The sequence below is a fragment of the Lottia gigantea genome (assembly GCF_000327385.1).
Source record: "Lottia gigantea unplaced genomic scaffold LOTGIsca_1, whole genome shotgun sequence".
Taxonomy (NCBI): domain Eukaryota; kingdom Metazoa; phylum Mollusca; class Gastropoda; family Lottiidae; genus Lottia; species Lottia gigantea.
Window position 1 is genome coordinate 3,707,707 of NW_008706746.1, and position 14,363 is coordinate 3,722,069.

The 14,363-nt window shown below is 34.9% G+C and overlaps 1 protein-coding gene across 1 annotated transcript; it reads right to left on the reverse strand.

Annotated features, from left to right (window-relative positions):
- Positions 1 to 8,634: 8,634 nt before the first annotated feature.
- On the reverse strand, positions 8,635 to 12,045 carry LOTGIDRAFT_227927 (hypothetical protein). The gene is made up of 4 exons (XM_009045585.1): positions 11,835 to 12,045; positions 11,274 to 11,532; positions 9,192 to 9,343; positions 8,635 to 8,864 (listed from the first exon to the last, which is right to left on the reverse strand). Exons 1-4 carry the CDS (start codon positions 11,878 to 11,880, stop codon positions 8,695 to 8,697), a joined length of 627 nt encoding a protein of 208 aa, XP_009043833.1. The 5' UTR covers positions 11,881 to 12,045; the 3' UTR covers positions 8,635 to 8,694.
- Between the last annotated feature and the right edge of the window lie 2,318 nt (positions 12,046 to 14,363).

A 14,363-nucleotide genomic window follows, 5' to 3' on the forward strand; every position in this document is an offset into this window, starting at 1 on the left:
AGGAATTGTGTGCAAAGTTCCTTTTTGAACAAATGTATCCTATGCGAGTTATGCCCCCTTTCTCAAAATGTAAACAATTAGTAATTCAACCCGGATGTGCCACGCCCACCTCAACTTTTTTGTCATAGGTTAATTTATATTCAAATTGTCTTGTTGTGTTCCAAGTTTCAATGTTCTACATAAAATAGGTCATAAGATATATACATACCAAGCTCAAAGAAACAGAAATATTGTAAAAAAAAACTCAAATTTGAAAAATTCACGAATTTCAATTTTGCTTTAAAAAACGATTGTTATAAATCATTTGAAAGAGCATGAAAAGCACATTAAGAATCCGAAAAAATTAACCCTCTAGGTTAAATAGGTCACGTGCTAGAGCAGTCCAAAGTTGCGAATTTGGCTGTTTTCGGACAGCTATAAAACCGGAAGTACATGTCGGAGGTCAAATGTCAAAGTATTAACTGATAGCTAAGGTCAATGACCTTTGACCTTATGAAGGTCAAGGTCATCAAAGTTCACGGTCACGAGATATGACCCTTCAAACTTTGAAAAAATTCAACCGGATGTTGCAAAAAAGCAAAATTGAGAATCGAAAAACGGCTTCTTAATGTCATGTTTTTTTTTTATCTTCTTTCATTTGACACCAAAATCATTTAAATCGGATGAGCCATTATGCCTGAATAAAAATCGAATCATTTCAGAAAAATCAAAATGGCGGCCAAAGTTTCACGTCTGTTCCGGATTTTTTTTTCTTCGTTTTTTTGTCATAACTTTGTCTACCTATCAGCATAAAAATTTTGTCCTATACAAATTACACCGGAAGATATTCAACCGGAAGTGAACATCGTTTTCCTGTTTAAACCGGAAGTGAAATTGAAAATTTGACTGTACCATTTTGTTTACATTCTTAAACTGTCTTTGCTCAATTTTTTTCAGATTAATCAGACAAAAAGCAAAAAAAATGAAAAAAATGCAAAATTTGGCAAAAAAATGTCTGCGACAAATTTTCGAATTTTGAAATTTTGAAACTGCTATTCTTTCAGATTTTAACAGTAGATTCCAAAAATGCAAACCCAAAGAAAATCTACCGAAAAATACGACTTCTAGAGCCGATTATCTATTCTTCCATATATTGAACTGTGGCACTTCCGGTTTTGCAAAAAAGATCCAAAATATATTTATGCACATCGTCGCCTATATCTAAGGTTCGTGAATGTTGAATGGTTGCTGCAACTATTGTAGTCTAAGCTCAGGAAGGTGTGTAAAAATCGAAAAAAAAAAAAAAAAAAAAAAAAAAAAGAATTGACATTTCGATAACAAACTTAATGAAAATAAAATATTACACTAATGAAGAATGAAGATGTTTGTAGAATAATACTTATGAAATATTAAGATTATGGAGTTGTGAACCGTACTCAATCAAATGATATATCAGATAAAATAACCTTGCTTAAAGACAATGTCCTACATTTATTATTTTGTTTTTGTTTGATTTTGCTATGATCCTGTAGGGTGATTATTGGTTTAATTCGGTCAAAAAGTTTGCTCCACTCGCTTAATGCGTATCAGTCACTGATCAGTATCTAAAATATAGGGGAAAAGAAAACATTCCAATCAACTTCAAGCATATTTTTTTTTACTCGACACAAAAAAAAACACACTAGCATCAAACATTCTAAAAAGTCAATTTGGCCGCTTAGGTGTAAAGCGCATGTCTTTGACTGGCCAATAACACAGTTAGGCATGAACATGATATTCACAGCTCTCATGGCACTGTGGACAAAAATGATCTTTTAAGGGCTTCGCGTTTGACAAAAACATAGATGAACTGAAGCCCGGAGGGGCAATGGTGTATGGTGTTTAATTGTAGTTAACTTTGTCGGTTGTCAGTTTTTTTCGGGGTAGCTACAGGCTTAGATGAACTATTGACATTTTCGTCACTTTCATGCTTAAATTTAGTAGATTGTCATCTAAGGCCAAGCACCAATTTTTTTTCATAAATCAAAAAAAAAAACAAAAAAAATTCTAAAAAATGGCCATGTTGGGGCTTCATGTTTAATGGCGAGTATTTTTACAATTTTGAGATATTCTCAGCTATGATGCTACTGTGGGATTGTGTTTGAAAAAATACCCATCACATTAGACAAAGAAAAATTGGCAAATGGCTCATCCTTGTTTGGCAACTGTGTAAGGCTATTTTAAAGACAATTAGACAAGCATAAATTAATGTAGTAAAGACAAAATGTCAAGTTTTATTTTTCTTTTAGTTTCCATATATTTCCGTATTATGTAAATGAGATAGATCACTATGGTCAACGTTCAAGAACACAGAAATTGACCTTTCAACTTAGGCGGGCAATGATGCAGAAGTCAAGAAGAACCAGGTGATCAAATGCAGAAGTCAAGAAGAACCAGATGATCAAATGCAGAAGTCATAGAGAACCAGTTGATCAAATGCAGAAGTCAAAAATAACTAGTTGAGCAAATCAAATACCTGTTTATCATGTTAATAATGCAAAGTTAATAATACATTTTCGAAATAGTAAGTTTGAATGATGATTTTTATATCGTTGTAAAATAAAATTTCAAGTAAACTATAAAATTCTCTACTTTGTAATTAGAAGGTCGCCCCTATCCGTCGGTTCGTCGATCCACAATTGACTAATGAACACAAAAGAGGCACAGTTTTATCTCATTTTAATGAAATTTGGTGTGATCATTTATCATGATGAGATCCCGGTGATGATGATTTTTCGATGAATGGTTTCTGAGTTATTGCCCTTGACTAAGGAAAAACACGTCAAAACGTGTTTATAAACACAAGAGAGACCACAGTTTTCATCCGATTTAAATGAAATTTGTTGTGATCATTTATATAGATGGGATCATGGTCAAGTTCGAATTTTGACAAATTTTCGATAAATGGGTTTTGAGTTATTGCATAGTAAAAACGCGCCAACATTTGTTTGTGAACACTATATAGACTACAGTTTTCATCTAATTTTAATGAGATCTGGTGTGCTCATCTATCCGTTGAGATCTTGGTCAAGTTTGAATTTGAAAATTTTTCAATGAATAGAATTTGAATTATTGCCCTTGACTTAGTAAAAAAGCATCAATATTTGTTTGCAGTTTATGTCCGAATTTTACGAATATTATGTGTTTGATGAAATCAACGATATCTTGTACAAATTACAAATGACTTTGTGAATAGTAATGGCAGACACACGACTACGAATGATATCAAGTAAAGTTTTCAACGCTCTAACCCGATGTGCGTAAAATGATGTTTATCTTCAGCATTTATCTATAACGTGTCAGTATTTTAATAATATATTCATTTAGTACAGATGGATTTGACAGGTGCAGTTATCCTGTGGTGGAAATAGTGTACTTAGAAGAATGTAAGAAAAATAAATTACATAAAATGAAGTTTAAAGTTCTACTTTTTGATCGAGAAAAAATGGAAACGTCAAATGCGATGCATGTCCTGTAAAAATTGAAATAGACGGGGTTACGAAGTCAGAATCGAAATTAGTGTCCAGACGTTTTATGTGCGGGATTTCAAATTTCAAAAGTATTTCCTTATTTCAATTTATATGCAGCGCAAAAAAAAAGCCGTGTACGAAAACGCATTCTTCGTCTTTTTGCACAGATAGGTAAGTGAGGTCTCAGACATTAGGAGCTTACAGTTTTTATCCCATTAGAACAGAGAAGTATATGTATTCTCTGTTTTCCAATGAGCGGCTTTTGCTTTTACGTCTTTGACATCAAAAGTCACTTGTTTAATACAATAAGCATCAATCTTAAAATAAGTTTTGTTGTTGTTTGTCCTTAAAATGACTCGAACTAAAAGCAGAGTTGGCAAATTCAGTCACAGCTTAGCACCTGGAAAACCTAACTATTTTTCAACCAGTGAGCCACATATATCCGCAGAAAATATCCATTGACACATTTTAAATTTAGACCGCGTGAAGCTGGTATTACATTGTGTACGTAAGCGATTTTCAAACTCAAACTTAAACTCAAACTCAAACTCAAACTCAAACTCAAACTTGAACTCAAACTCAAACTCAAACAAGTTAGTTGACAAACCAGTGAATCTATTGTATCAAGAACACACACTCAAACTCAAACTTGAACTCAAACTCAAACTCAAACAAGTTAGTTGACAAACCAGTGAATCTATTGTATCAAGAACACACAAAGAATATCTATTAAAACTCAAACTCAAACAAGTTAGTTGACAAACCAGTGAATCTATTGTATCAAGAACACACAAAGAATATCTATTAAAACTCAAACTCAAACAAGTTAGTTGACAATACAGTGAATCTATGGTATCAAGAACACTCAAAGAATATCTATTAAAACTCAAACTCAAACTAGTTAGTTAACAAACCAGTGAAATTAGAGGATGTGGGACTGTGTCTCTCCTTGTCCTTATGCTGCTTCTTGGACATGATTTTAAGCATCAAACCAGTTTGACATTTGTAGCAGATTTTTTTCGACGGCGATTGTATTCTTCGTTTGACGAGACAAGACTCCACAGAACGTCATCATACAATCAGATTAATTTTCATTTCAATTGAATAGTCATCCCGTGCATATCCACATTAAGAAAACGACCGACTGAAGATTTCAGGTCTCGTGTGTCAACAGCCTGACGGTGAAACTCTTGACAAGATTCTAGTCTGCGACAGAAAGCAACGATAAGTTCCGTGATAATGGTCTGAGGTTTTCCTGCGCTTATGGATTCGCAATGGTTATCGTACCGACATGTATCGATGGTATATGGCACAATGAACCAACATGCGTTTCTGTGCAATCAGGTACCCTCCTGCTTTTTAAGATATTTAATCCAAGAAGATATATAAGTTAAACACAAACAAAGGAAATTATTCTTAACTGCTAATAAAAGAAATCATATGATACCAGTATGGACCCAAGCCCAGTTTGCTCAAAGAACAGAGGTTTGGTCTTGAAGCACAAATATCAACTACTGTAGTCGATTTATTTTAGTCCCTTTCCAATTCAACCCCTTTTTAGATTTGCCCTTTATTCCCACTTTGCCTATTACCCAGTTCGCTCCTTTTCGCAATTCGCTCCTTTCACATTTTTCATTGCACATTATAACAGTTGAAGACAGTATAAAAGTAAGATGAATACAGAAATAGAAATTTGTAAGACAACTTGTGGAAAAGTATTTTAAAACTCTGTACTCTTGGATTAGAGAGCACAGGATTACACAGACGTCTGTTTGTCAAATACCTTCGAAATTGGAAACTCGCTCGATCAATGTAAACACATACAATCAGATGGCTGAATATTGTAATAGTTTGATTAAAGTCAGAACACTTACAAATCCTGACATGTACTTTTGCATATTACGTGCTGTTAACTCTTTGCGACCAGCAAAGCACATATATCAGTGCAGTTGGCAACAACTTTATTACCGAAGCAATTCTTAAAAATGGGGTAATTATAGCTAGGATTGTAATCTAAGTCTATCGGTATTGGGAGCTTATTCAGCTTGTTAAGCTAAGTGCCCTATAGTAGTTTGGGGATAATACAGCATATAAAGCTTAGTTCTCTACATTGTTTTGGAGTTGATACAGCATTTTACGCTAAGTGCTCAATAAGAGCAAATTCAGCTTGTCGCGTCTACGAACACCTACATACAAATTAGAAACCATCTAACATCTAAGCCGCACACCATTTCTTCGTCGGCCGAACACCACATAACTGGTGTTCCATCCAATATTCCAGATCACAGATACCACACATACTCAAGTAATGAGGATAGTGATTTCCAAGGTGACAGGGAACAGTCTGCTCCTCGAAACAATCTCACCGATATTCTGACTCAAACTCTATAATTCCAACTATTACAGAACAAGTGGCTGAGTTACTGTTAAATAGAATGCCTTAGCAGTTGCCTAACTATGACCAACTTTCTGTTTTACAGTGGTTGCAAGATCAAAATCATTTTTCAATCCACAAACTACAAATTTACAAGGTAATACTTAGAGTATGAGTATTGTTAAACCTTTGGCCTTGGATATAGACTCAAAAGTAAAAGCCAAAATATGGGCCAATGAGTTTATAGATTTTGGCCTTCTTGTGGGAAAAACAGGTCCTCAAAAATGTTATGAAACAGCAGGGCAATGAAATTGCATTTGAAAAGGACGACAAGGTTGGGGAACAATCAAAAATTCGAAATATGCGTCCATTATTTTTGGTCTTAAAGACCAGGCAGGTGAATCAGCTACTCTTTGATATTTCGGAAATCAGCGATTGATAATATTGAAATTGAAATCAACAAGGAACAACCTGCAGGGCGTGTTGCAGGTCCCTTTACGTTTGCGGAGTTACCCATTCATAATATCCAAATTTCTCCATTAGGTTTAATCCCATAAAAAGCCCCTGGCAAATTTCGAATTATTCACCACCTTTCTTTTACAGAAAATTTATCAATCAATGACTATTTTCCCCAGGACAAATTTACAGTACAATATCAAACAATTGAAAATGCTATCCATTTTTTAAAACATTGTGGGAAAGGGTGCCTTTTGGCTAAGACTGACATAGAGAATGCCTACAAATTGATACCTATCCATCCATCAGATTTCTCATTGCCAGGTCTTACTGTTAAAAATAACATCTACTTTGACAAGACACTTCCAATGGGCCTAAGCTATTCTTGCCATTTTTTTTTGGAAAAATCAAGTTGTGCTTTGCCTTGGGTAAACTGGACTCTCCTAACACGGTTCATGTTTTAACAAGTAACCAGTATTGTCTGAAAAACTGGAAAGATTTATAAATTTTTGTTTTGATGTTGGTATTCCTATTAAGCAAAAATATATTGCCTACTACTCAATTAACCTTTTTATACGCCCACACACTAATATGGGCGTATATAGTCGTCGCCCCTGTCTGTCTGTCTGTCTGCCGTCTACTCAATTAACCTTTTTATACGTCCACACATTAATGTTCTTGAATTGTTTGGGAACACGCTAGAGAGCTGGTTTCTTGATGGATTTTGACGAAACTTGGTGTGAGTGTTTGTAATCACCCAGGGCTAAACCCTATTGAAAATCAGACGAATCGAAAAATATTTACTATGAGTTATTGCCCTTGTTCTTGAATTGTTTGTGGACACGATAGAGTGTGGACACGCTAGAGAACTGGTTTCTTGGTGGATTTTGACGAAACTTGGTCTGAATGTTTGTAATCACCCAAGGATGAACCCTATTGAAAATCAGACGAATCGAAAAATACTTACTATGAGTTATTGCCCGTGTTCTTGAATTGTTTGTGGACACGATAGAGAGCTGGTTTCTTGATGGATTTTGACGAAACTTGGTGTGAGTGTTTGTAATCACCCAAAGGATGAACCCTATTGAAAATAAAAAAGTTTTTTGCTTTCTATGCGATTAATTTGAAATTTTAGGTGCAAAGGTAGATTACTAAAGCAAACAAAATGGTACAGTCATTTTTTTTTTTGCTTTTCTTCCGGTTTAAACGTAAAATTGACGTTAACTTGCGGTTGAATAACTTCCGCTGTAATTTATGTAGGTCAACAAAATTTGGATGGTCTTTAGCAGATAAAATTTTACAGCCGTTTTTAAAATAAAATCTAGACCGGAAGTGATTCTCTGGCCGCCATAATGACACATTTTTGTAAAACTAAAAATGGGACCTCAGGGGGAGAATTAGAAGTGTATAATTTGTATGTGTATGTAATCTGTAAATGATTGCCAACAAAAACTAGGAAGCTGATTTTTTAATTTCGCTTTTGGTTTTTTGATTTTTTTTCGAAGTTTGAAGGCTCATATCTCATGACATTGACTTTTGATGACCTTGACCTTCATTGGGTCAAAGGTCATTGACCTTGGCTATCAGTTGATACTTTCATATTTGACCTCCGACGTCTATGATTTTACGATTTTATGGCACTCATGTGGCTCTAGTTTGTGTTTATTTGTGTTTGTGTTTGATTTAATCTATGAAACGGGAATGAAATCATTTGGAAATATTGTAAAGAGGAGAGACAAGAGATTATCACCTTGGACAACATTAGAATACTTGGCCCAAGATTTGATTTAACATGTATAATGTTTACTACATCTTATTACAATTTCCGTTAAGATATCAGCTTTTTGAATATCGCTGCACGATCTTAAGATCAAAATATACCTTGCAATCTAAAGATGTACTGTTAATGCGTTTTCACACCATTCATATAAAGTTCAATTAGGGTAGGTAACGGTAAAATATAACCAGTAGTTAAAAATCCAGATTGGTTTGGTTCTAGTAAACCATATGATTCCACGTACGTTGTTAAGTGGATTATAGAAATGAAACGTTTCCACAGGCAACATGTTTCTTTAGCAACAGTACATTGATTTTCGAAACGTTTATGATTTAGTGCCAATACTGAAAAAAGAGTGGACACCTAAGGCCCCAGCTAAACATGTTAAAGTTAACTGCCTTTGGTTGAATCACTAATAATTGTATTAATATTATACGGTTCAAATGAAAGTGATGTGTTCTTTCTCTGCAAACTAGGGACACACGTTGAGACACTTGGGCTCCCGCTAGAAATAGGAAAATGTTAATTGAATCAATCTATTTTCGTTAAATTATTTTATTCAGAACTTTTCGTTACAATTAACACCGAGTTCTATTTTATTAATTGCAGTTTGGTAACAAATACAAATGTTCGCACCTTTGTTGACCCTCATGGAAACCAGTTTCAGGAGCACAAGGCATCGAGACGTAGGTTCCATGTACACACTGCCTAAATCGCTTGCAGTCATTTGAATCAACGACCAGAGTTTTGTCCCCTTTAACACAGGTTGCTATAAACAGAAAATGTAAAACAATAATCTCTATTCTTGCACATGTTCTTCGAAACACGTTTATCAAAATGTCAAAAAAAAAGAAAAAATTTTTATGTGATACTGTCCTTGTTGTTCGAAAAAAGTTTGGTTTCTTGGTGTATAGAAGGCACATTTATAGATAAATTTGGACCAAATTAATATTTGTCAAATAATACCCCGTTAGACTGGACTGAGATCATTTGCGATCTTCCGACGACAAGAAAATGTATTTTGGCGAAGGCAAAACAATCGTCCACATACCGCGACCTATGCGATAATGATGCTTTCCCACAACGCTGCACATACCTGGGTGTAATCTTCGCCTGCAGAAAACATGTCTATCTGCAGTATCGCCAGCAGTCCAAATCCATTTAGCTTCACTAGGTATAGATGATGGGCGATTTCCCCAGTTGGTGTGTGTCTGTATAGTGGCATCCTGCCATTTACTATCATCAAATCTAATAGATTAACATTAATTAAATGTTAATAACAATGCTGAGATACCGTTATGACAAAAAGATAATAAATTTACCATATAGACAATGCCGAGTCGAACCAGGTATTCTGGGAAGATAGGAAAGAAAGGTAATATACGCCCACTGGCAGCTTTGATTTTAAATAAAAATATTTGGCAGTACAGTAAAAATCACCAGTATGAAATATTCAACCTTCAGTCATACACTTCTTTTGGACTTTTTGAGAAGATACTGAATAATATTACCAAGTTTCATCAAAATCTGTCAAGAATTGGGCCTTCTAGAGTATTTACTTGCAATATTTTTCGATTTTTCTTATTTTCGTTAGGGTTCATCTTTGGGTGAATACATACACTCACACCAAGTTTGGTCAAAATCTGTCAGGATGTGTGCCTTCTGGAGTGTTTACGAGCTAAAAATTGAACACGTTTTCAAGAACAAAGGCAATAACTCATACTAAATATTTTTCAATTTTTCAGATTTTCAATAGGGTTTATCCTTATGTAATTACAAACACTCACACCAAGTTTCGTCAAAATCCGTCAAGGATTGTGCCTGCTAAAGTGTTTACAGTAAAATTGAACGCGTTTTCAAAAACAAGGGCAATAACTCATACTAATTATTTTTTGATCTCTTATTTTAAATAGGGTCTATCCTTGGGTAATAACAAACACTCGCACCAAGTGTCATCAAAATCAGCCAAGAATTGCGCCTTCTAGAGTGTTTACGAGCGTTTTAAAAACAAGGGCAATACCAATACTCATACCAAATATATTTCGATTTTTCTGATTTTCAATAGGGTTCATCCTTACAAACAACCTAACCAAGTTTTGTCGAAATCAGTCAAGAATTGTGCTTTGTAGAGTGTTTACGAGCAATTGTCGACGGACGGAAGGAAGGACGGAAGGAAGGAATGAAGGACGGACGGACGAACGGACGGACCGACGGGCATGGGTGGTGACAATATACGCCCTCCATTTCATGTGGGCGTATAAACAGAGTTTGTCCTGTCATAAGCACCCTATAAGATCATTACAGCTTTTAATTATAATGTTAAGCAGTACTCTTACTGACCTATCATATAAGGTTCTATATACAAATAAGTGTCATTATATGTGGGCAATAATTGGCATTTTCCGAGGTTGATTTGTTGTACTTGAATATAATTATGTAAATGGTCTTCAAAAGTACTAGAACTGTTCGAAAATCGCATTGTCGCTTCAAATATACCTCAAACTAAAAATTTCGCTTTTTATTTTTATAGTTTCTCCCCTGCCTGAAAGGTGTATGTCTTGTCGATGATAGAAATACGGTGTGTAAGGTTATCTAACTTCGAGCTAATAACGACAGCAACAATTCAAAATCTTAAGTCTCTAGAGAAGGCTAGTTGTTTTGGTAATAATTGCAGATACGCGTGGCTTAAGAAGGCTCAAATTTCGACGTTAGCTGAGAACATTATTACGAAACAATTCCCGTTTCTGAGAATAAAGTTCTATTTATTGAACAGATGTGAACGACCCCAGCGAACGTGCCCATTTACAAGAAACCTTCAATCACTATTCATTTGAAGGTGCTAGAACCCTTGGAAGTAAGATTTACTTTATTTTCTCGGTTAAATACTTTGTTCATGGGTAGTTTCAGATTAACATTTCTCTGCACACGTCACTGTACATATTCTTCCCGCTAAGGTAGTTTAAAGCTTGCCAAAAAGACTAAAAACACTATCCCTCGGTGGCAAACTCATGGTCACAATATTGGTAATAATTGTATGTGTGAATATCAATAACTGCATGCATCAGATTTTAATTCTGAATATGATATGTCCAGCTAAAATTGGCTGTATCAGCTGGTGACACATATAACGTTGTTTAGGTTACAAGAAAGAAGAGGATTTTGGAAATAAATATCCTACCCTAATTTGTTCCAGCCTTCAGGGGCTGAGGTTGAACATCTCCATGACGAATCAGTAACCACCCCATTACTAAATGAGCCTCGAATTCCTCCGATCACACCCACATCCAGACAATCGAATGCCAGGACGAATGATGTATCGGGAAAGGAAACTGGATAAGAGGCTGTCCATCTGTCTGTACTAGTTTCAAGTTGACCATCAACAAAGAACTTTCCGATATTATCACATGTTACTCGTCCAGATATAACATCACCATGTACTGAAAATAAAATCAATATAAATAGTAGGCTCATCTTACATAGCGGCTTCTGGATTGCTGTACAAGTTACATACTAAGAGAGAGGTTTGTTTGTCGCGAACAAAATCTCAATAAAAGTACAGATTGGTAAAATGTACAACCAAAAAGAATATTAGATTTAGATTTAGATACATCAAAAGGATTCCAAAAAATGAGAATCTTCATTCTTCTCACATTAGCCTTAAGAACGCAAAGAGGGAACGATGGAAATTCGGGTTTCAGGGTTAACACCTCCTAAGATATTAAGTATCATAAAATCTTACCTTGTGTTAGGAGAATTGAGCAAATGGTCACTAAAATCAGATTCATCTTGATATTATTGAATACTTCGTCGCTTGAATTGATCCAAGCCAGAATAAAATTATTACAAAATGTGCTTCGATATTTAAATGATCGTTGAAGCCATAAAATCGTATAAACAGGGTTATAAATTCAATATAATAAATGTAAAAATAAGGTGCAGCTCCTTTCATGTATTTGAACAGGATTGAAAGTTTTTGGTCCGTCCTCTTTTGTTTTGTTGTTTCGGATACCCTTATTAAGGATGTCCTCAAAAGTCGTGTGGTGATTCGCCCTAAAAAAGTGCTTTGCCCTAAAAAAAATTTCACCATGTACGTTCCATGGAATATATTGGTACATATATAAGTAAATATTCAAACTTAAATCGTAATTTATTGTGGCAGATTAACATGGCCAATGCAACGTTATAGTCGTAGACAAATCTATATCAAAGGAAATACGAGTAAACATGTACAGCTATAAACAACCTAACAGAGACAAATAAAGTGAAGGAAAAAATACCTAATTTAGTCTCATAACAACAACAAAACCCCCCAAAACATATCTCTTTTGCCAACAAGCATTTTCTATTTGAAAAGAATTGTTTAAGCATTCATTGACTGGTAATCCGTTGTAGTCACACGGGGAGGTAACAACAGCCTTGGTTTCCTGTATCCATTTCCTGCATTCGAGCGTTGACCTCGACCCTGTCAGGCAAAGATGGAATTAATAGGTCTCGAATGAGATTGGGGACAAAGAACTGAAAATATTATCATTTGGATCCAGTGTGTTAGCAAAACTATTTGCATTTGAACAGAAACAAAACCAAAAATGCAAAGATAAGTAGATTCAAATTGTTGTTGCTTTAAGGCATGATATATATCAGTTGATTGTAGACAATGAAATTGTTAATCATATTTAGAATGTTTAAATTTTCACGGAAAATCGCGTGTGCGTTTTCGTCAAACTTGAAATTTAGATTTATGGTCGCTTTTTGAGAAATGATTGTGTCGATTTTACTCGGTTGTAAATGACGTACTTCAAATTTCATTAATACTTTATGGCAGATTTATGTCAATGTAAACATCGATGAAACACGTTATGTAAATATGATAAGGCGAACATCCTTCATAATATACGTTCACACGTAGATTGGTCGTAAACTGCTTTTTCACATTAGCTTCAGTTGGTGATCGGTTTTGGTGGTGATCGGGCAATTTTTTAACCGATTTCAGTAGTTCAATTATTTGAAAGTGATTTGCTGTTAGTATTTTAGTCTTCTTTATAGTAGATACCACTAATGTTCAAGAAAGTGGTTACTTCAACTGGATATTATGACAGACTGCTCTTAATAAAGTTTAAGTATAATGCCTAAAATGAAATGTTTGTATAATGCAGTATATTGTCAGTAATGGATGAGAAAACGCACCATACTCGCTTCCACTCCTTAACAATGATGAGGATGTAGTTAGCGTTGCGCTAAATATTCCCAAACGAAATATTACACTGTAACTTGATTGATTTTTAAGGTCGATAGTTTTAGTAGTTTAGTCTAAAGACTATCGAATGTACCGATTATCTTCCAATTTCGCTCGTTTTAATACTGTGTATTAATCAACAAATCTGAGTGGTATCTAAACAAATTATATGTTCGCTTTATGTTTGTTTATCATAACCTTAGTTTTTATTGAAATTTTACAGCATTGATCACACGGGTTATTAAATTGTGATTCAAATATTGAAGTGTTTATCATATAATTTTTTTTTATATTGTTATTGTTGAAAAGGAAATCGTGATGGCTTTGTTGCGCAAAGTGATGGATCTAAAAAGGTATAACTTCCTGTGTTCAAAACAACAGGTCAGTGATGCTGATGGGACGTTTATTGAGGGACAAGTTCACCATCCGTTTGACCAATCGAACCCTTGTACTAACCACTAATAGTGTTCATGTCGAAAATTGGTTTGTCCAGGATATCAAACAGTTTAAAAGACCAGCGGCGGCGATCCTGGGGGTGGGGGTGGTCAAAGAGGACAGGGGAGACAAGCCCCCCCCCCCCCCCAGTTTCTTCGATAATCATAATATACAAAAATATTTGGCAATTAACAATTACTGGTAACAATTACCAGTATGAAATATTCAACCTTCAGTCATACACTTCTTTTGAACGTTTTGAGGCGATACTGAAAAATATTACCAAGTTTCGTCAAAATCTGTTATAACTCATACTAAATATTTTCTATTTTTCTGATTTTCAATAGATTACATCCTTGGGTGATAACAAATACACACACCAAGTTTCATCAAATTCCGCCAAGAATTGCGCCTTCTGGAGTGTTTATGAGCATTTCAAAAACAAGGGCAATAAGTCGTACTAAATATAGGGTTTGTCCTTTGGTGATTACACATAATCATACCAATAAGTTTCGTCGAAATCAGTCAATAGTTGTGCCTTCTAGATTGCCTATGATCTATTGTGGATGGGTGACGGTAATATACCCCCCCCCCCCCCCA